At 50.6% G+C, this 22,513-nt stretch overlaps 1 protein-coding gene across 8 annotated transcripts in view; it reads right to left on the reverse strand.

Moving 5' to 3' along the window:
* Positions 1-21,349, reverse strand: part of CRTC1 (CREB regulated transcription coactivator 1) — an 83,739-nt gene extending 62,390 nt beyond the window's left edge. For all 8 annotated transcript variants that reach the window (XM_047776520.1, XM_047776519.1, XM_047776515.1 and 5 more), the window contains exon 1: positions 21,195-21,349. In XM_047776520.1, coding sequence (XP_047632476.1) covers positions 21,195-21,320 — 126 coding nt within the window. In that variant the 5' untranslated portion in view covers positions 21,321-21,349. The remainder of the gene's footprint in view (positions 1-21,194) is intronic.
* Between the last annotated feature and the right edge of the window lie 1,164 nt (positions 21,350-22,513).

The raw sequence follows: 22,513 nt of genomic DNA on the forward strand, positions 1-22,513 counted from the left end.
ACCATCAACCGAGTGAAAAGGCCCCATTCCCATGGAACATGAAAAAATATTTGCAAATCATGTGTCTGATAAGGGATTAATATCCAGAATATACATGGAACTCTTAAAACTCAACAGCAAAAAAAAAAAAAAAAAAAACCTCAATTAAAAAAATGGGCAAAGTAACACAAAAAAGCTATTCAAAAAGATATATGCAGGAGTTCCCATCGTGGCACAGTGGTTAATGAATCCAACTAGGAACCATGAGGCTGCGGGTTCGATCCCTGGCCTCATGGATCTGGCGTTGCTATTAGCTGTGATGTAGGTTGCAGACACGGCTCAGATCCCGCGTTGCTGTGGCTCTGGTGTAGGCTGGCAGCTACAGCTCTGATTAGACCCCTAGCCTGGGAACCTCTATGTGCCGAGGGAGTGGCCCAAGAAATGGCAAAAAGACAAAAAAAAAAAAAAGATATATGCACCCTTATGTTCTCTTCAGTATTATTTACAATAGCCAACATGCAGGAAACAACCAAAGAAAGTGTCCATCAATGGATGAACAGATAAAGAAAATGTTTTTTATATATGTATTTATGTGCACACATACAAACACACAGTACTACTCAGCCATAAAAAAGAATGAAGTCTTGCCATTTGAGATGTGAATGGATATGAGAGTGTTATACTAAGTTAAATAAGTCAGATGAAGAAAAACAAATGCCATATCATTTCACTCATATATACAACTGAAATTTACCTTTTAAAACAATGAGCAAAATGGCTCAGTGGTTAACGAATCCGACTAGGAACCATGAGGTTGCAGGTTTGGTCCCTGGCCTTGCCCAGTGGGTTAACGATCTGGCGTTGCCATGAGCTGTGGTGTAGGTTGCAGACACGGCTCGGATCCCGAGTTGCTGTGGCTCTGGCGTAGGCTGGTGGCTACGGCTCCGATTAGACCCCTAGCCTGGGAATCTCCATATGCCGCGGAAGCGGCCCAAGAAAAAATAAAAATAAAAAAAAAATGAGCAAAGGACTCAAAAAGATGTATCTCCAAAGAAAATACAAAAATGGCCAACGTGTGCATGAAAAGATACTCAACATCACTAACCACTAGCAAAATGCAAAACCACGATGATACACCACCTCACACCCACAAGGATGGCTGTAATCAAAAAGCCATAAAATAAAAAGTACTGGCAAGGACGCAGAAAACTGAAACCCTTGTGCACTGCTGGTGGAAATGTGAAACGGTGCAGCCACTGCGGAAAACAGTATGGTGGTTCCTCAAAAAATTAAACATAGAATGAGCAAATGATTCAGCAATCCAATTTCTGGGTATATACCCTGTAAAAATGGGAGCAGGGATTTGAAGAGATGCACCCATGTTCACAGCAGCCATATTCACAATGGCCAAAGGTAGAAGCCACCCAAGTGTCCACCGAAGAATAAATGGATAAACAAATGTGGTGTATCCATACAATGCAGTATTATTCAGCCTTAAAAAGGAAAAAAATTCTGACACAGCAACACTATGGATGAACCCTGAGGATAATACAAGTGAAATAAGCCAGTCACAAAAGGACAAATATTATTAGTCTCCTTCCATGAGCTTCCTGGAATAGTCAAATTCAGAGACAGAAAGCAGAATGGTGGGTAGCAGGGGCTGAAAGAGAGGGGATGAGATAGAAACAGAGTTTCAGTTTTGCAAGAAGAAAAGAGTTCCAGAGATGGATGGTGGGGATGGTGGCACCACAGTGTGAATGTACCTAAAACCCTTGAACTGTACTGGTGGTGCTGGGAAAACTAGACAGCCGCATGTAAAATCAATGAAACTGGAACACATGCTCACACCATGCACAAAAATAAACTCTAAATGGCTGAAAGACTTAAACATAAGACAAGCTACCATCAAACTCCTTAAAGAGAACACAGGCAAAACTTTCTCTGACATCAACTGTACAAATGTTTTCTTAGGTCAGTCTCCCAAGGCAACATAAATAAAAGCAAAAATAAACCAATGGGACCCAATCACACTGACAAGCTTTTGCACAGCAAAAGAAACCATTAAAAAAAAAAAAAAAAGACAACCTACAGAATGGGAGAAAATAGTTTCAAACGATGCAACTGACAAGAGCTTAATCTCTAAAATATACAAACAACTTGTACAACATAACAGCAAAAAAGCCAAAAATCCAATTGGAAAACTGGCAAAAGACCTGAATAGACATTTCTCCAAAGAAGATATACCATGGCCAACAGACACATAGAAAAACACTCAACATCACTAATTATTTTATTTTATTTTATTTGCTTTTTAGGGCCGCATCCAAGGCATATGGAGGTTCCCAGGCTGGGGGTCTAATCAGAGCTGTAGCCACCAGCCTATGCAACAGCCACAGCATCACCAGATCAGAGCCGCATCTGCAACCTACACCACAACTCACGGCAATGCCGGATCCTTAACCCACCAAGCAAGGTCAGGGATCAAACCCACAACTTCATGGTTCCTAGTCAGATTCATTTCTGCTGAGCCACGACGGGAACTCCTCTTTTTTAATTTATTATTTTAGCCACTAATTATTAGAGAAATGCAAATCAAAACTCCTATGAGGTACTACCTCACACCAGTCAGAATGGCCATCATTACAAGTCCACCAATAACAAATGCTGGAGAGGGTGTGGAGAAAACGGTTCATGGGAATGTAAATTGGTGCAACCACTATGGTAAACAGTATGGAGGTACCTCATAAAACGAAATATAGAACTACCATATGACCCAGCAATCCCACTCTTGGCCATATATCCGAACAAAACTTTCCTTGAAAAAGATACATGTACCTATATGTTCATTGCAGCACTATTCACAGTAGCCAAGACATGGAGACAACCTAAATGTCCATCGACAGATGAATGAATTAAGATGTGGTATATATACACAATGGAATACTAATCAACCATTAAAAAACACAAAATAATGCCATTTGCAGCAACATGGATGGAACTAGAGATTCTCATACTAAGTGAAGTAAGTCAGAAAGAGAAAGACTAATACCATATTATATCATTTATATCTGGAATCTAACATATAGCACAAATGAACCTTTCCACAGAAAAGAAACAAACTCATGGACTTGGAGAACAGACTTGTGGTTGCCAAGGGGGAGGGGGAGGGAATGGGATGGACTGAGAGTCTGGGGTTAATAGATGCAAATTATTACATTTGGATAGGCAATGAGATCCTGCTGTATAGCAAGGGAACTATATTTATTCACTTATGATGGACCATGATGGAGGATAATGAGAGAAAAAGAATGTATATATGTGTGTGACTGGGTCACTTTGCTGTACAGTAGAAATTTACAGAACACGGTAAACCAACTATAATGGAAAAAATAAAAATCACTTTAAAAAAAAAATGGTCAAGATGGTGGGAGTTTCCATGGTGGCGTAGTGGTAATGAATCTGACTGGTATCCATGAAGACGTGGGTTTGATCCCTGGCCTCATTCAGTGGGCTAAGGATTCAGCATTGCCATGAGCTGTGGTGTAGATCACAGACACAGCTGGAATCTGGCTTTGCTGAGACTGTGCGTAAGCCGGCAGCTGCAGCTCCGATTCATCCCCTAGCCTAGGAATTTCCATATGCCATGGGTATGGCCTTAAAAAGAAAAAAAAAAGGTCAAGACGGTCAATTTTGTTGTGTATATTTTACTGCAATTTTGAAAAAAAGAAAAATAGGGAGTTCCCTTATGGTACGAGGGTTAAGGGTCTGGCAGTTTTCACTATGGCTCAGGTCACTGCTGCAGTGGGGGTTTGATCCCTGGCCTAGGAACTTTCACATGCTGCAGTCACAGCCAAAAAAAGGAAAAAAAACATAAAAAGAAAATTACCACTTCACTTTCATGGGATTTCTGCCAAAAAAATACTACCTCAGCCCAATGACAAGAAAACATCAGACAAAGAGGCCTGAGAGACATTCCACAAAAAGACAGAGAAGTTCTCAAGGAGGGGAAGATGTGGAAACCCTGAGCAGTGGCCACACATTGAAGGAGACTGAGGTGACCTGACAACTAAATGCAACAGGGGAGCCTAGACAGAGTCCTGAGCCAGGAAAACATCAGTGTGGGGGACATCTGGGGAAATCCAAACACAAACTGGAGTCCAGTTGATAGACTGTGATGATGCTGATGTCTGGGTCCCATGAGACGTTCACAGTGAGGGGCTACGGACACTGCACTGTCTGTGCAACTTTTGACTTAATCTAAAACTGTCTGAAAAGAAAAAGTGAAAAGAAATGAATACCTTCCCCCAATAAAACTAAACACTCCATTCCTAAGCCATGCTGTGGCCTCTGTCCCATGTCAAGCCACCACACGTGGGAGCAAAGGGTAAGACCCTGCCCTCACGGCTGCATCATGGGGCATCTGATGCCCACCAGGCACAGGGCTAAGCACTCTGGGTGGGCACATCATCTCATCTGTACAATCCACATATGAGGAAATTGAGGCACAAGAGGAGCCTTGGGGGAAGCCAGCAGAGGAGAAGCTTTAAGCCACAATAACAGCCAACTAGCCTTGCGCTGGGGGTGGGTATGGAGGGGCTCTTGGGCACAAGTGGCCCCCAGCAGGCCCCTGCCTCTGATCCTCAGGGCTCCTCCCTCTGCATTTGCTGAGCCATTGGGGATGAAATTAGCATCTCCTTGGTACCTCGGCTGCTGGGCCCATAAATCACTCCTCAGGCTGTGCACTGATTCTGTGATGATTTCATGAGCCTCTCCCATCCTAATTACAGCTATCAGAGCCCTCCTGCCTGGGAGGACAAAAGGGATCCAGGCAGCATGATGCTCACAGGTACAAGAGGACCCACTGAGGAAGGCCGCAGTAGTTTGCCTCTTCAGTCACTTGAGAAACACTGAACTTGATCTCAACATGAGAGAGGCTCTTTAGCCAGCCGGGCAGGAACACAGAGCAGCCCCTTCGAGGCTCCAGCAGGGCAGACAGCTCTTGATCTTTGTGTGGCATGTTCCTCCTCCCTGTGTCCCCAGCCCAAGGACTGGCCAGCCCTGCAGAGCCAGCCCCGGGCACTCTGCCTGGCTGGGCCGACACTTCCTCCCTGAGATTTCCAGGCGAATGACCAGCTGGCATGCACCCACCCACCCTCCATGCGCAGGTGAGCTGTATCAGATGCATGGAGGAAAAGGGAAGTGCTTGCTCTGGGTTTTCTGTTTTCAATTTTCAGCAAAATTTTGAGACATAAACAATTTCATTTTTTTATTAAAAAAAAAAAAGTATGGCAGAGTGCTTCTCCGCAACCCCAGCTGGCAGGGTTGGACAGCCTGCACAGGCTCACACAGGGCTTCTCCCCAGGAGGGTGTCCTCAAAGGAGCAGGGCAAGTTGGGAGGGACCACTGAGCTCTGAGGCTGGATGCAGGAATGGACACTCGAACACTCAAGAGCCAACAAGGGAAGAGGTCTATCCTTCACAACAGACTCGCCCCTCTGGACAGAATGCCATGACCTGGCTTTGGGGTGAAACCCCTGTGACCAGCAGGGTGTCAGGATGGAACCACAGAGGAGGAATTTCACATATGAAATTAGGACCTAAAGACTCTTCCCTGCTGCAGAAATGCCCTTCCTCATTATGGGGGCCACCAGAGCATGAAGTGAAAGCTATTTAATATAAACCTTCCCTGCCCCCTTGGGGAATGAGATTCCCAATTCTTACATGAAAGAACTTCTGCCAAGTCAGCAAGTCCTGGTGGTTAAAGAGTTCATTCCCTCAGCACCCACCTTCCCTCAGAGGGGCATCTGTTCCTCACAGGTCCCTGCAGTCCCTGTCCTCACTCTCCCCAGGCCTGTCCCCAAATGATGGCTGGAGGGATCTTTGCTAAACCTGCATCACATGCCACTGTCCTGCTCATAACCTTCCTGGAACACCCCACCACCCCAGAACCAGACTCTAACCCCTCATAGGGGCCCATGATGCATCACCCATGGAGCTTGGCCAGGCCAGGCTCTCCCCAACAACAGGCTTCATGCTTTCCATCCCCACAGCTCACCCTTCTGCCCCTAGGCTCAGGCCAAACGTCATCTCCCCCAGAGAGCCCCCCACTCCCACCCCACTTCACTCAGAGCCAGGATCTTGGGGCTGGGGACCAGCTGACTGCTAGCGTGGTTTCCCCCTGGGACAGGGGCTCCATCTGACTTGTTCTACAAGGTGCTTCCAGGACCCAGCACAAAGCAGGTACTCAATAAATACTGACCGAAGGAGTGGACTTTCCAGTCCAAACCATGGCCACTGCAGGGAGACCTCATCTGGCAGCCTGGTGCTTCCCACGCCCCCCTTCCTCCCCCCAGGGTATTCACAGGGCCAAGGAGGCACCACGCTGTCCCAGGCCCATGCATCTGTCCATCTGGAGCCCATGGGGGTCTGCCAGTCCACCCATAACACATTGTGCATGGTCAATACGACCTCATGGTCTCCCCCTCATGTTGTTTAGAAAAACCAGAGCTCCAGAAAGACCACACTCCCCAACTGACTCCATGGTCCCTTGGCACCTGGTACACATTCCCAGAAGGAAAACAGGACCCCATGCTACTTTTCCACTGCTTAAAGGGAGAAGCCTGGCTGTGCAATGGGAAACTGGCTCTTTTATTTTTATTATTATCATTTTGTCGTTTGTCTTTTTAGGGCTGCACCCACGGCATATGAAGATTCCCAGGCTAGGGGTCAAATCGGAGCTATAGCTGCCAGCCTACGCCAGAGCCACAGCAATGCCAGATCCAAGCTGCGTCTGAGACCCACACCACGGCTCACGGCAACACCGGATCCTTAACCCAATGGGCAAGGCCAGGGATCGAACCCGCAACCTCATGGTTCCTAGTCAGACTCGTTTCCACTGAGCCGTGACAGGAACTCCAGAAACTGGTCCTTTTAAAGGACACTTGCACCTAGAAGATTCCAGAACGATCTAGAGATAGGCCTGCCTTCAGGGAGGTCAAAGTCCAGGGACTGCTTAGAGCCTGCTGAATGCCCACTATAGGCCTGCTGCCAAGTACCTGCTGAGCACCTGATGAGGACATCCTATGGGCCTGCTAAATACCTGCTGAATGCTTGCTGAATACACACCTACTTCATTCTTACTGAATACACATTGTGTGCCTGCTAACTGCCTGCTACACGCCTGCTGAAGGTCTGCTGTGTGCCCACCAATAGCTATGTGCCTGCTGAACACTTGCTGAGCACCTACCAAATGCCTGCCATATACCCACCAAGTGCCACTAAGTACCACTGTGTGTTCACTGCGCACACGCCTCCAGAATCTCAGCAGCAAACACGCAGCCAGCATCTATGTGTGAGCCCCATTCCAGACACACTACATGGGTTAACCCATCTAAGTATCACCATAATCTCGGGAGGCAGATAAGCGCTATGACCCCAGCTTCACGAAGAGGGAGAGAAGCCCAGAGGGGACTGCAATCCAAGCTCACCCAGGAGGAAGTGAGGAGAAGCCCCGCAACATGGCCCCAGGCTGGGTACCAGATGCTACAGAACCTCCCCGTCCCCCACCACCCCAAGTGCTCTCTCCCCTACATGCCCATCTGAGAACCCTGAGGAGGAAGCCCCGGCCAGGCTTCATTTCCATTTGGCAAATAATAAATATTGACTCTCTCTGAATCCTTGGCCCGCAAGGATTGCAGTGGCTTCCTTGTTTGCGCACCTGGACCCCCATCCGGCTGGTGGCACCAGAGCCACACCTGGCTGGGGCAGGGCACACCCACCTCTGCTCTGGGGCATCACAGGAGAGTGGAGGGAGGTGAGGAGGAGGAGGAGGAGAAGGTGTCAGAGACACCTCAGCCAGAAATAGGGTCCATTCCTGCCTATAAACTCCAAGGTGAGATGAGACTCTCCCATCCCTACCCCTTCCTCACTGGTTCCCCCATCACAGCCCTCCCTCCTGTTCCTCTCCAAATAAACCCCGTGATCATGACCTCTGAAATAACACCCTGAATTGGCCCTCCCTCTGTCCTCACCACGGCCCAGCCCAAGGGGCCACACTCCCTTCCCTGCTGCAAGGGGCGCAGAGACACACACAGGTGGGGCACGCATGGGGACGAACACAGTGAACATGTGATTTGCAAAAACCGGGCATGACCTCCAAGGTCCTCAACTGATGGATATGAATTGAAGCTCAGCCTCCAACAGAGTGCTCCATGGCTACATTAAGAAAAATGTGAGGAGTTCCCGTCGTGGCACAGTGGTTAACAAATTCGACTAGAAACCATGAGGTTGCGGGTTCGATCCCTGCCCTTGCTCAGTGGGTTAACGATCCGGCGTTGCCGTGAGCTGTGGTGTAGGTTGCAGACGCGGCTCGGATCCCACGTTGCTGTGGCTCTGGTGTGGGCCAGTGGCTACAGCTCCGATTCGACCCCTAGCCTGGGAACCTCCATATGCCGCGGGAGCAGCCCAAAGAAATAGCAAAAAGACAAAAAAAAAAAAAAAGTGGGCCCTGGATTTAGACCCAGGTTCGATTCCAGGCCCTCCAAATACAGCAAACTACACAACCTCTCATGCTTCGATGTTTCATCTGCCAAAGAGGGGAAGCAACAGGCTCTTTCTGGGGGTTGACTGCCACAACTTGCTGGACATACGCACATGGGCTCTAGCAAGTCTGGCTCCTGCCACTCCCCACACCTTCATGTCACTCACATCACCATCCTGCTGGAACCTTCCATAACTCCTCATGGTCCACAAACAGGGCTTTACCTAGGGGCCTCCCTCCCAGGCTCTCTGCCTGTGCAGTCTCTGCTCCTCAAGCCGTTCCCTCCACACATGGGTCCCATCGGCCTGGAAGGCCTTGCCACACCCAGACCAGCTGGCCATCTCCCAGAGCAGCATGGGACAGGAGAAAAATGTGGGGGGACTGGGTCAGTCCAACCAGGGTCAAACCCCAGCTCTCCCTCACCTAATGCTCTACAACATTTGCTCTCCGAGCTGCAGTTTCTTCTTCTGGAAATCCGGGAGGATGCCATTGGCTGCCCAGGGTGTTGTCACATCACAAGGCACAAGGTCTGCATGTCATAAAACCGGGGCCTCCACCAACCTCTCTGCCCTTGCACAATCTTGGCACATGGAGGGTCACAAAAGCAGGCCTTCTCAGCCTTGGCATTGCCAGCACTGGGGACCTCCTGTGCACTGTAGGGTGCAGAGAAGCACCATTCACCAGAGCCTCCATTCACCAGAGAATCCCCACCCCAAGTCATGACAACCAAAAATGTCACCAGATGTTGCCAAATGCCCCTGGAGGCAGAATTGGCTGGGTAAGCACCTCTTTTTCCTTTTCTTTTTTTCTTTTTAGGCTGCCCTGCGGCATATGGAGTTCGTGGGGCAGGGATCAGATCTGAGCCACTCCTTAACCCACTGTGCTGGGCTGGGAATTGAACCTGTGTCCCAATGCTCCCAAGACACCACTGATGTCATTGCACCACAATGGTGGAACTCCAGCGCCACCCGTTTTTGGGGGGTTTGTGGGAGTTTTTTGCTTTTTTTTTTTTTAGGGTCGCACCTGCTGCATACCGATGTTCCCAGGCTAGGGGTCTAATCAGAGGTGCAGCTGCCGTCCTACACCACAGCCTCAACCATGTGGGATCCAAGCCACCTCTGCCACCTACACCACAGCTCACAGCAACACAGGATCCCCAACCCACTGAGCAAGGTCAGGGATTGAACCTGCATCCTCATGAATACTAGTTGGGTTCGTTTCCACTGAGCCACAATGGGAACCCCGTATACTGGCCGTTTTTGATGCTTCCCCACTACAGCGCTCAGGCCAGTCTCTCCCCAGACCAGACTCCACCCCAGACATCCACATGGCACTTTCCAGAGCATCTCTCTTTAAAAAGAAATCCCCAGCACCAAGGACTCTGAATCCCAGTCTCTGAAACACACCCTGCTCTCCTCACGGAACAGCACAGAGGGGAGCCCATACCAATGAGCTGAAATCAGAAAGTTCCGGGTGTCAAGAGGAGCAGAGAAAGACCAAAGCTCAGCCTTCCACAACGCCCACTACAGCCCAGCTCTGACCCAGAGCAACCTGATTAACTCTGACCAAGACCAGAAGGCCCATTGTTTGGACTAGAATCACCTGGCACTGTGCCCTCAGGCCAGCCTTAGGGACAGTGACAGAGAGCACTCCCTGGCTGTATGGACCAACAATCATCACCACGCAACCAACTAAGGGCCAGACAGCCCACTCACTCCCATGACCAAGGCCAACCCACTCCCTCCACCTGGCACAGCCCTGGTGATGCCTGCAAGGCCTGCATGACAGGATCCTCAGAGCCCCACTCGGAACTCCGGCCTCTACCTAGACCTACAGAGGGGCCCAGGAGTCTGCCTCCTTTAGCTCTGAGGTGGTTCAGAGACTCCCGAGAGTGGCAGAACCACTGCCCACCATCTTCCCAGCCTTCTTTGTTGCCCTAAATCAGTGGGTCTCAAACTACAGGCAAGACCCATTGGCTCAGGAATGACAAATTCCTTCTGTAAAGGGCCAGATGGTAGCTACCTCCCCCTCTTCGGACCACAGGTCTCTGTCACAGTGACTTAACTGCTACAGACAAGATATAAATGAACGGGTGTGGCTGTGTTCTGATAAATCTTTATTTACAAAAAGCAAGTGTACCTTGTCGAGCCCTGAATAACTGGGTTATAAAATCAATTCACTGGGTCCCCACTGGCATTTTAAACAGAAGGAAACCAACTATAACAATTTTCCCCATACACAGGGAGAGGTGGATTCCTTGAAGAAAATGATTTCAATTATATGTTTGCTGGTGGCTGCTGGGATGTCATCAAACACAAATTTCTTTTTTTGTTTTATTTTTTTTTTTTAATTTTTTCTATTTCTTTACGGCTGCACCCACAGCACATGGAAGTTCCCGGGACAGAGAATGGATCAGAGTTGCAGTTGCGAACTTCACCGCAGCTGTGGCAACAATGGATCCTTAAACCCAATGCACCTGACCAGGGATCAAACCCATGCCTCTGCAGCAACCCAAGGCGCTGAAGTCAGGTTCTTAACCCGCTGCACCACAGCAGGAAAGCCCGAAACACAAATTTCTAACAGTGGGTCACAGTTGAGGAGGTGAGAAGGCAGCATTAGAACTAAGCCCTTGCTCCCATGCCTGTCCCTCAGCCAGTAACACCATTACCTCACCCAGCTACAGACACCCCTGATTTCACACCTACTGCAAGTCCAGGAAGCCCTCCTAGATTCCCCAGAGCAGCCCACTGCACACCCTGACCACCAGTCACAACCTAGTGAAGGCAATTTCACTCCCAGGCATAAGGCCACAAGGTGTAAACAGGCTCATGCAAACACCTGCACACACAGGCTCACAGCAGCACCATTCATAACAGTGAGGAAGTGGAAACAGCTCGAATACCCACCAAAAGGCAGCAGATAAACTAAATGTGGTTCATCCACAAAACGGAATATAATTTGGTCACAAAAAAAGGAATGAAACTCTGATACATGCTGAATGAGAGAAGCCAGATATAAAAGGCCACTTGCTGTATGAACCTATTTACATGAAATGTCCAAAACAGACAAATCTCTAGAAAAAGAAAGTAGCTTAGTGGCTGCCAGGGGCTGGGGGAGGGAAGTTGGGGAGGGACTGCTAATGAGGATGAAGTTTCCTTTGTGGATGATGGAAATGTCCTGGAACTACATAGAGGTGATGGTTGTACAACACGTGAATGCACTAAATGTCATCAAAATGTACATTAAAATGGTTCATTTCGGAGTTCCCGTCGTGGCACAGTGGTTAACGAATCCGACTAGGAACCATGAGGTTGTAGGTTCGGTCCCTGCCCTTGCTCAATGGGTTTGGGCTCTGCGTTGCCGTGAGCTGTGGTGTAGGTCGCAGACGCGGCTCAGATCCCACATTGTGGCCCTGGCGTAGGCTGGTGGCTATGGCTCCGAATAGACCCCTAGCCTGGGAAACTCCATATGCCGCGGGAGCGGCCCAAGAAATGGCAAAAAGACAAAAAAAAAAAAAAAAAGGTTCATTTCATATGGATTTCGCTTCGGTTTTTTGTTTGTTTGTTTGTTTTTGTCTTTTGTCTTTTTGTTGCTATTTCTTGGGCCACTCCCGCGGCATATGGAGGTTCCCAGGCTAGGGGTTGAATCGGAGCTGTAGCCACCGGCCTACGCCAGAGCCACAGCAATGCGGGATCCGAGCCGCGTCTGCAACCTACACCACAGCTCACAGCAACGCCGGATTGTTAACCCGCTGAGCAAGGGCAGGGACCGAACCCGCAACCTCATGGTTCCTAGTCGGATTCATTAACCACTGCGCCACGACGGGAACTCCTCGCTTTGGTTTTTTAAAAGTTTTTTTAAAAGTCACTCTGCATGGTTCTGAGGCCCCCGGCTAGCCACGAGCTTTGGGAGGGTTCTCTACACAGAACCCCAGACTGGCAGGGCCACTCAACCATCCCCTGTGGGATGCATGAAGGAAAGGTCGGAGCATAGCTGGGCTCCCCAAAGAAGTCTCCTTCCAAAGAGTAGCTGGTCATGGCCCAGCGGAAAAGAATCCGGCCAGGAACCATGAGGTTGCGGGTTTGATCCCTGGTCTCACTCAGTGGGTCAAGGACCAGTGCTGCCCTGAGCTGTGGTGTAGGTCACAGAAGCAGTTCGGATCTGGCATTGCTGCGGTTGTGGTGTAGGCCAGCAGCTGGAGCTCCAATTAGACCCCTAGCCTGGGAACCTCCATATGCCGTGGGTATGGCCCTAAAAAGCAAAAAAAAAAAACCCGAAAAACCAAATAGTAACTGGTCGGGAGTTCCCACTGTGGCTCAGTGGAAATGAACCTGACTAGTATCCCTGAGGATGTGGTTCAATCCTTGGCCTCACTCAGTGGGTTAAGGATCCAGTGTTTCCCTGAGCTGCGGTGTAGGTCACAGATGCAGCTCAGATCCTGCATTGCTGTGGCTGTGGCACTGGCCTGCAGCTGCAGCTCCAATTCAAGCTCTAGCCTGGAAACTTCCATACGCCACAGGTGCAGCCCTAAAATGCAAAATAATAATAATAATAAAACACACAATAACTGGTCGGACTGACCTAGGAGCACGTCCTATGCCAGCCATGGATACTTGGGCAGCCAGCCTGGTCTAGACCGTTGCTTTCATGGGGAGAAGAGCCATGGGCCATGCACAAGGTGTAGACGATGGTGTTCCAAGGCCACCACCTCCAAGATGAGGACAACTGGCGACCAGAAATGCCCAAGTCACAAAAGAAATGTGGGCATAGGAGTTCCCGCTGTGGCACAACAGGATCGGCAGCATCTCTGCAAAGCCAGGACACAGGAGGACACAGGTTCGATCCCCAGCCCTGCACAGTGAGTTCAAGGATCTAGCCTTGCCACAACTGCAGCACAGGTCACAAGTTATGCTCAGATCTGATCCCTGACCTGGGAACTCTACAGGCCATGGGGTGGCCAAAAGAAACATGGTCATAGCTGCAGAAACTGAGTCATGCTTCAGAGAAACCAAAGCCCCAGTGAGGCCAAGCAGCCTCTAGCAAGCAACAGAAGGTTCTAGTTTGTGTTCTTTTCTCTCCTTTCTTCTTTTTTTTTTTTTTTTTTGGTCTTTTTAGAGCCACACCCTTGGTATATGGATGTTTCCAGGCTAGGGGTCAAATCAGAGCTGCAGCTGCCAGCCTACATTACAGCCCACAGCCATGCCAGATCCTCAACCCACTGAGTGAGGCCAGGAACAGAACCTGCATCCTCATGGATACTAGTCAGATTCATTTCCGCTGAGCCACAACGGGAGCTCCTAGCTTGTATTCTCAATTCCTTGTTTCAGACACAAACACCAGTTCTGCCTCTTCCCAAGTGGGATGCTGCTCTGGGCCTCAGTTTCCCCATCTGCAAGAGGGCAAAGACGACACCTCCTCTCCAAGTGGGGAGGGACTGAGAAAAAAGAATGAGGGTTGAGCAAAAGCCACACAGTCCCTGGCAGGGAGCAGGAACCGAGAGTTCGGAGAGCAAACTTTACAAATCCTCACCCTCTGCCCCCACCACATCCTCATCCCGCTCTTGGTCAGCTCCTGACAAGATGTCCCCTCCTGTTTTGGGGCCCTTGCCCCTGTTGTTGTCTCTCTGGCTTCTCGACCATCACCGCCAGGCCCACTACAGTGAGAGTGCCCAGTTCCTGACAAGGGGTGAATGAAGGGTCCACTCGAGGACTCGAGGAGAACATGAACTGTGTGAGCTGCCAGAGGAGGACAAATGCGCACATCTGCAGACGACCCCTCGGCCCACTGTCCCAGGTGTCTTCCAAAAGGTACCCGGACTCTGCAGGCTGTCTCAGTCCAGCGGAGAGTGTCCTGGGGCTGCCATCACAAATGACTGCCAATAGCTGGGGGCGGGGGGTAGGGGGAAGAAAACAAGGAAGTAATTCTCTCACAGTTCGGAAGGCCAGACATCCAAATCCAAAGTGTCAGCTGGGTCCCATTCCCTCTGAAGGCACTAGAGGAGGATCCCCCTGGCCGCTTCCAGCTTCTGGGGGCTCCATGCATCCTTGTTTCGTGGCCACATCACCTCAGTCTCTGCCTCCATCATTCATGGCCTTCTCCTGTGTCAGACTATGTCCTTTCCCCTTTTCATAAAGACACCAGTCATCCAACTTAGGACCACCCTAAATCCAGGACAACCTCACCTCAAGATCCCTACCCTACTTAACCTGCAGGGACCTTCTTCCCAAACAAGGTCACTATCACGGGTTCTGGGAGTCAGAACGTGGGCATATCTTCTTAGGGCCCCCATTCAACCTACTATTGGGTGGGCAGCTCACAACCTGGAGAGCACTGGGACTGCTGGAGCTTTCTGGATAATAGGGGACAGTGCACCCCATCCTCTCAACAGAGCAGCTCGGCGAGTCTTGCATGCATGCCTGTGTGTCAAGGCTGCAGATGGCACCAGACACTTGGAGCAGCCGGCACAGAGGCAGACGGTGCCAAAGCCAGGATGGGGGCCAGGACTGGGGGCGGCCTTGACGCTCAGCTAACCCGAGCCACCACTGCGCTGTGCCTGCTGCCCAGGGACCTGTTTTCCAACAGCCTGTGCAGAGCCACCCCCATCACAGGGTAGGGCCAGGAGAATATCCTCCTTCAGTGCAGCTGGAGCCGGCAACCCTGGCTGGGCCACAGTGGACTGTTTCGCATGCAGGCTTTTTTCTGGCCCAGGTGCTGCTCCCCGGGACGCTCGATGATCAGGCACAGGCAGAGCCTCCTGTGCCCTGAGCTCCTGGCAAATGGACAACACACCTGCCCCATCCCTTCCTCTCACCCACCACATCCGATCCACCCACATGTCCAGTCATCTCTGCTGTCAAAACATCACCAAAATCCACTGTTCCGGGTCACTGCCATGGCTACCTCCCTGCTCAAGCCACCTTCCCGTTCCCAAACCCAGATGCTACAGTGACCTCTCGGGTCTGCCTGCTTCCCTTCTCACCCCCATGCCCATTCAGCTCACAGCCACCTTTCTAAGACCCAAAGCATCTTCAAATGGTTAAACAGAGATTTACCATCTGACCCAGCAACTCCACTATTTGGCATATACGCCCAAGGAAAAGGAAGACCTGCGTCCACACAAGCACCTGGACACAAATGTCCACGGTAACACTATTCACAGTAACCAAAAAGGTGACCACAACCCAAGGGTCCCCTGATGAATGGATACACAAAATGTGGGATATCCACACAACAGAATATTATTCAGCCTTAAAAAGCAATGAAGTATGGAGTTCCCTTATGGTGCAGCAGGTTAAGGATCCAGTATTGTCACTGCAGCAGCCTGGGTCACTGCCATGGAGCAGATTCGCCCCCTGGCCTGGGAACTTCCACATGCTGCAAGCACAGCCCCCCTAAAAAGCAATGAAGTAATGGATAGTGATGGTGGCTACACAACATTGCAAAAGTACTCAATACCATGGAACTGTACACTTATAAATGGTTAAGGTGGTAAATTGTATGTTTTGTATATTTGCCCCTTTTTTAAAAAGGGAACCAAACACTTATACACTCTACAAACACCTATGAACCTTGAAAGCATCACGCTGAATTAGTCAGACACAAAAGGCCACCTAATAAGAATCCATGTATATGAAATGTCCAGAGCAGACAAATCCATACAGACATTAGTGGGTACCAGGGGCTGGAGAGAGATGGGGAATAGGAGTGAGAGCTAATGGGGATGGGGTTTCCTTCTTGAGTTATGGAAATGATCTAAAGTTGACTAGTGATGGTTGCAGAACTCTGTGAATATGCTTAGAACCACACGATGGTACTTTTTTTTTTTTTTTGTCTTTTTTCTATTTCTTGGGCCGCTCCCTCGGCATATGGAGGTTCCCAGGCTAGGGGTCGAATCGGAGCTGTAGCCACCGGCCTACGCCAGAGCCACAGCAACACGGGATCCGAGCCGCGTCTGCAACCTACACCACAGCTCACGGCAACGCCGGATCGTTAACCCACTGAGCAAGGGCAGGGATTGAACCCGCAACCTCATGGTTCCTAGTCGGATTCGTTAACCACTGCGCCACGACGGGAACTCCATTTTTTTTTTTTTTCCCCCCCGATGGTACATTTTAAATGAATTGTTTGAATCTATTAAGACTTATATCTCGGAGTTCCTACTGTGGCAGAGCAGGTTAAAGATTGGATGTTTTCTCTGCAGCAGTTCAGATAGCTGCTGAAGTGTGGGTTTGATCCCTGGCCCAAATATTTATATATGCCACAGGTGTAGCAAAAAAAAAGAACTAGAAGTTCCCATTGTGGCTCAGCAGTAACGAATCTGACCAGTACCCATGACGCAGCTTCGATCAGTGGGTTAAGGATCTGGCATTGCCATGAACTATGGTGTCAGTTGCAGACACGGCTCAGATCTTGCCTTGCTGTGGCTGTGGTGGAGGCCAGCAGCTGCAGCTCCAATTCAATCCCTAGCCTGGGAATTTCCATGTGCTGCAGGTGTGGCCCTAAAAAGCAAAAAAAAAAAAAAAAGTTTCTATCTCAATACAGCTTCTATAGGAGTTCCCACTGTGGGGCAAAGGATCAGCAGCATCTCTGGAGCACTGGGTCGCAGGTTCAATCCCCAGCCTGGAACAGTGAGTTAAGGATTGGGCATTGGCACAGCTTTAGCAACTATGGCTCGGATCTGATCCCTGGCCCAGAAACTCCATATGCCATGGGGCAGCCAAAAAAGAAAAAAAAAAAAAAAGGCTTCCATAAAAACAAGCAAAGGATCAGGCCACTGACCACCACAAACCCTCCCAGGGTGCCAACTTCATCCCTGCTCTCTGTCAACATGCCAGCCTCAACCTTGACAAGCCCTTCCCAACTCAAGGCATCTGCACTCATCCCCTTCATGAGGAGTACCCTTCCCTACCATGGGGGGCCCTGTCTCACTGCACAGGTGTCAGCCTCCCACCCTAGCCAGTCCTAGCACATTGCTTTGCTTCTTCTCTCTGAGAGCATCTGCCTCATTCATCTGTAGCAATTCTCTCCTGTCCCCCCCTGAAACCATGTCAGATCCCAGAAAATATGGTCCTCACATGGCTCCTATGCTGCTGGCTCGCCAAATAGAATCCCCAGACGTCCCAGGCAATTGAAAATGCCATTTTGTGGAATAAGCCAGCTACTCTAACTCTACAGATCAGGATTCTGAGGCCCAGAGAGGTTAAGAACCCTGCCCAAAGTGACAACCTTCCCTGAACATCAGGCTGCCCAAGTCTGAGGACCAGAAAGGAATGCTCACTCATTCACTCCTCTACCCTGCAACTTGAAAGCAGTGTCCCCATCATCAAGCTCCATCCCCTCACCCAAACTAGCCTTTGCGGTCCCTGCTTCCAGGTGATGTGACAGGATGGATTTACTCATCAGGCTCATACCCACTGTTCTTTCACATGGGAAGGCACTGCTGGAGCACCCATCACGACTGAGGACTGTGAACAGACACATATTGGTGCAAGTGGCCCTGCTTGCTCCAGGAGTGGGCAATGCTGACCTGTGAAATTCCCAAGAGGAGCAGATACCGACTAGGCCACTCCCACCCACTTGCAGGTCAGGTGAAACCCTGGGGTCTACAGCAGGGGGAGGCAGCACAGAAGGGTAAGCAGGAGGGGCCCCTGCATCAGGTGGGTTCACTTACCAGACATTGCAGATGTAGCACTTGCCACATGCATTGCCGGAACAGGCTGGAGACAAGCCTACCCATCCCGGTCTCAGGTACAGGAAAAGCCATCAGTCTGCCCAAGGTGGCCCAGCTGTACTGGTGGGTGCAGAGTTTTAAACTATCTGCCCAAGCACAAAGCTCACACTCCTGCCCTTACAACGTTTCCTTCAAACTGAAGGTTTCTCAGTCTTGGCGCTGCTGACATCTGGGGCCAGAACACTGTCTGTGGTGAAGGTCGTTTGTGCATGGTGGGGTATTAAGCAGCATCTCTGCTCTCTACCCACTAGACACCAGAAGCACTGCCTCCTCTCGTCCAGACAACCAAAAATGTCACTGCCAAATGTCCCCTGAGGACAGAATCACCCCCGAGAGATAACACACCTGTCAGCAAAAATCTAGTGTAAGTTCACCTCTGCCCAGGGCCCAAGCCCACTTCACCCCACCTACCCAAATCCTGATGTAAAGGCAGGCAACAGAGGGAGGAAAGAGATGGGGAGTGGTTATCAGGGTCATGAGAAATGCTTTCTGCGAATCTTAATCTTAAAAATCTTCTCTAAATCCATCAATGAATGAATGGATAAACAAATGTGCAAAGGAATATTACTCAGCCATAAAAAGGAAATAAATTTCCTGATACATACAACATGGATGAACCTTGAAAACACTATGGTGAGTGAAAAAAGCCAGACGCAAAAGGCAACATTTGTATGATTCCATTTACATAAAATGTCCTGAATAGGTAAATCCATAAAGACAGAAAAACTGGTGGTTGCCAGGGACTAGGGGAGAGGTTAATGAAAAGTGACTGCTAATGGGTTCGGAGTTTCTTTGGGGAGTGATGAAAATGTTCTGGAATTACACAGTGGTGATGGTTGCACACCCTGTAAATGTACTAAAACCCACTGAACTATATACACTTTAAACAAGCGAATTATATGGCACATGAATTATATCTCAATAATGTTATTTTTTTTTTGTCTTTTGTCTTTTTTGTTGTTGTTGTTGCTATTTCTTGGGCCGCTCCCTCGGCATATGGAGGTTCCCAGGCTAGGGGTTGAATCGGAGCTGTAGCCACCGGCCTACGCCAGAGCCACAGCAACACGGGATCCGAGCCGCGTCTGCAACCTACACCACAGCTCACGGCAACGCCGGATCGTTAACCCACTGAGCAAGGGCAGGGACCGAACTCGCAACCTCATGGTTCCTAGTCGGATTCGTTAACCACTGCGCCACGATGGGAACTCCTCAATAATGTTATTTTAAAGAAATCTTTTCAACAACTCATTTCCAACCCTAAAGCAGAAACCAGACCTCCGACCATGAAGACTGCCATGAACCTAGTGTGACCCCCTGCTCCCTGTCATACCACAAACATCTGACACCTACTGCATACAACACCGCTACATGCTGAAGATGCTCTCAGAAGCCCTGACTTATGGGGGACACTCAAGTTGCACTCTTTCATTCATTCATTCATTCATTTATTCCTTCACTCACCAACCACATCCTCAGTGAGACCAAGAGCTACTAGAGCAGGGATAGGTAGCACCTGGCCAACAACAAGCATCCGAATAATATGTGCTGAACAAATACATGGAAATGAAGATATACATTCTGGTCTTAAGGTTATGACCTCAATGAGAAACAAGCAACTAATAAAAAATAACATCACCCAAAAACCCCACCTGAGGAATCAGAGACTGAGGCTCACATCACAGAGTTAGGTCTGCCTAGGACAGTCAGATCAGAGGCCAAATTCAAAAGCCAGTGAAGTGGGTGTTTGCAGCTCCCACTCGACCCTCCCCCAAGGCACCAGGGTGCAGCGCAGGGGTCCCATCACTCTGCAGGATCAGAGACTTACTGCCACCTGTGCAAAGCATGCTCCACTCCCTGACCCATGAGGAAGGGCTTGATAGACAAAATCCACAAGAGAGGACACCAAGAGCTGAAGAGCTTGGCACCGTGAGGCGGTTGCCAGACGCTAGGGCCCACAAGAAGGCCAGGTCTCCCACCCCAGCCACAAACAAGCCCCTGCTCCAGGCCTACAGCAGCTTCCCAGGTTAGGTTAGCAGGTAACCTGGCCTGCCCCTGCACATGAAATGCGCTCAGCCATCTGAGGAAGAACTAACTCTCCACCCTGGTCCTGAAGGGCCAGGGGCCATCTGTGGCCAGCTGTCTCTTGTCCATCACCTGGCCCCCACCATACAGGTTGCATGGGGACGGGCTCCACTCCAATCTCCAAGACTGAGCCCAATCTGCCTTCCCAATCCCCCTCAGGTTCCCACAGGGGACGGCACCAGATCTTGCCCTCAGGTTTCCAAAAGGGAGAGATACATATTCCATCTCAGGTCTGCAAGGAGGGGTTCCTGTCCTTCTCCCAAGACCCAGGGTGTGAGAGCACAGGTGACAATTATGTAGAGACACTGTCCCTTCAGGCAGTAGTGATGTGTGGGCATCTGCCACCCCTTAGATACCAATGATATGGGAGCACCTATCTCCCCTCCCCAGGTAACAGGGATGCTTGCAAGCAGCGCCCAGTTCACACATCTCAGTATCATCCTGTCTCCCCTAGACCATGGTGCTATCAGGGCATCTATCCACCTCAGGCAGCAATGATGTGAGAACACCTTTACCCCCTCAGGTAACAATGATGTAGTGGCACCTGTTCCCTCCAGGTAGTAATGATGTAGAGGTCCCTGCCCCTACAAATAACAATGATATAGTAATAACCTGGCCCCCGCTTCAAGTAACAACGTTGTAGGGCCACCTGTACCCCTTCAGGTATCGATGATGTGGGGGTACCGGTCCCGCCCACGACGCCCGGAGCGTGGGGACACCTGTCCCCTCGGGCCGTGCCAAGCCCCGCCCCCGCCGCGCGGCGCCCCGCCCCCGTCCCGCGCCCCCCTTCCCTCTGCACGCGCTGGACACGCGCCCCTTCCCTCCCTCTCCGGCCCTGAGGGGTCGGCGCGGGCAACCCCCTTACCCGTGCGGCCCGCGTCAGGCTCAGGTCCTTCATGACCTCCTCGAAAGCCGCCGTCTCCTCCGCTTGCTTCTGGTTATGCAGCGCGATCTTCTCGCTGAATTTCCGCGGATTGTTCGAAGTCGCCATCTTCTCGCCGCCGCCGCCGCCGCCGTCGCCGCCGCCTCCTCCTCCTCCTCCTCCTCCACCTCCTCGCCCCCCCAATCGCGGGTGCCACCACGCAAGCGCCAGCCGGACCCGCGGGCGGCGGGCAGTGCGCAGGCGCGTCGGCGGGCGCGAGAGCGGCGCATGCGTTCGGAAGTAGCGCGCGGCGCGGGGGCGACAGCGCATGCGCGCGTCTCGGCTTTGCACTTGTGGGGGCACAGGGGAGGTGGGAGAGGGAGGGTGGGGATTTCGGCGCAGGCGCAGTGAACCGCCTCCTGGCCCGCTGGACAGCGGCCGCCTGGCTGTTGAGAAAGGTCCGGGGACTGGCTGGAACCCCCAGTAGAGAGATTTGCTGGACTCAACATCTTCCAAGTCATAAGGATGAAGGCAGCACCCACCCCAGGCAGCACTCGAGTATGAGCCTGGGCTCGGACCAGTTCATTTCGGAGACTGGTTTAGGGCGTTGCTCATCCAGGCATGCATTTATTCATTTGAGACCCTATATGTGCCAAGTATCCTGGAGAAAAGGCATGAGCAAGGCGACTTGGTCCCTGCCCTCATGGGATGCGCAGGTCAGGGAGGGGGGAAAACAACCCACCAACAAATGAACCTTTCAGATGGCGGTCAATGTAATATGAAAAATGAAACCCCGTCGTGGCGGGGTTCCCGTCGTGGCGCGGTGGAAACAAATTCGACCAGGAACCATGAGGTTGCGGGTTCGATCTCTGGCCTTGCTCAGTGGGTTAAGGGTCTGGCGTTGCGGTGAGCTGTGGTGTAGATTGCAGACGCCGCTCGGATCTGGCGTTGCCGTGGCTGTGGTGTAAGCCGGCGGCTACAGCTCCGATTAGACCCCTAGCCTGGGAACCTCCATATGCCGCGGGAAGTGGCCCTAGAAAACACACACACACACACACAAAAAAAAAAATGAAATCACTGATGGGCCAGGAGAAGAGTGATGTTGGAAAGGGAAACGCCTATGCCACCATGGTTCAGGGGATGTGATCAGTCCCCAGTCCAAAATCCCGATGTCTTTCCCTATCCTGATACCCTATCCAGTTCCTATTCTCTGGATCCTTAAGCTCAGAGAACTGGAACTACAGAGTCAGCCTCTTCTCCATGAACTTCTCCAGCCTGATCTTGCTCAAGGAAGCCGATCTGCCATGGCGGGCTAAAGGACG

This window comes from Phacochoerus africanus, chromosome 4 (genome assembly GCF_016906955.1).
Source record: "Phacochoerus africanus isolate WHEZ1 chromosome 4, ROS_Pafr_v1, whole genome shotgun sequence".
In the NCBI taxonomy this organism is placed as follows: Eukaryota; Metazoa; Chordata; class Mammalia; order Artiodactyla; family Suidae; genus Phacochoerus; species Phacochoerus africanus.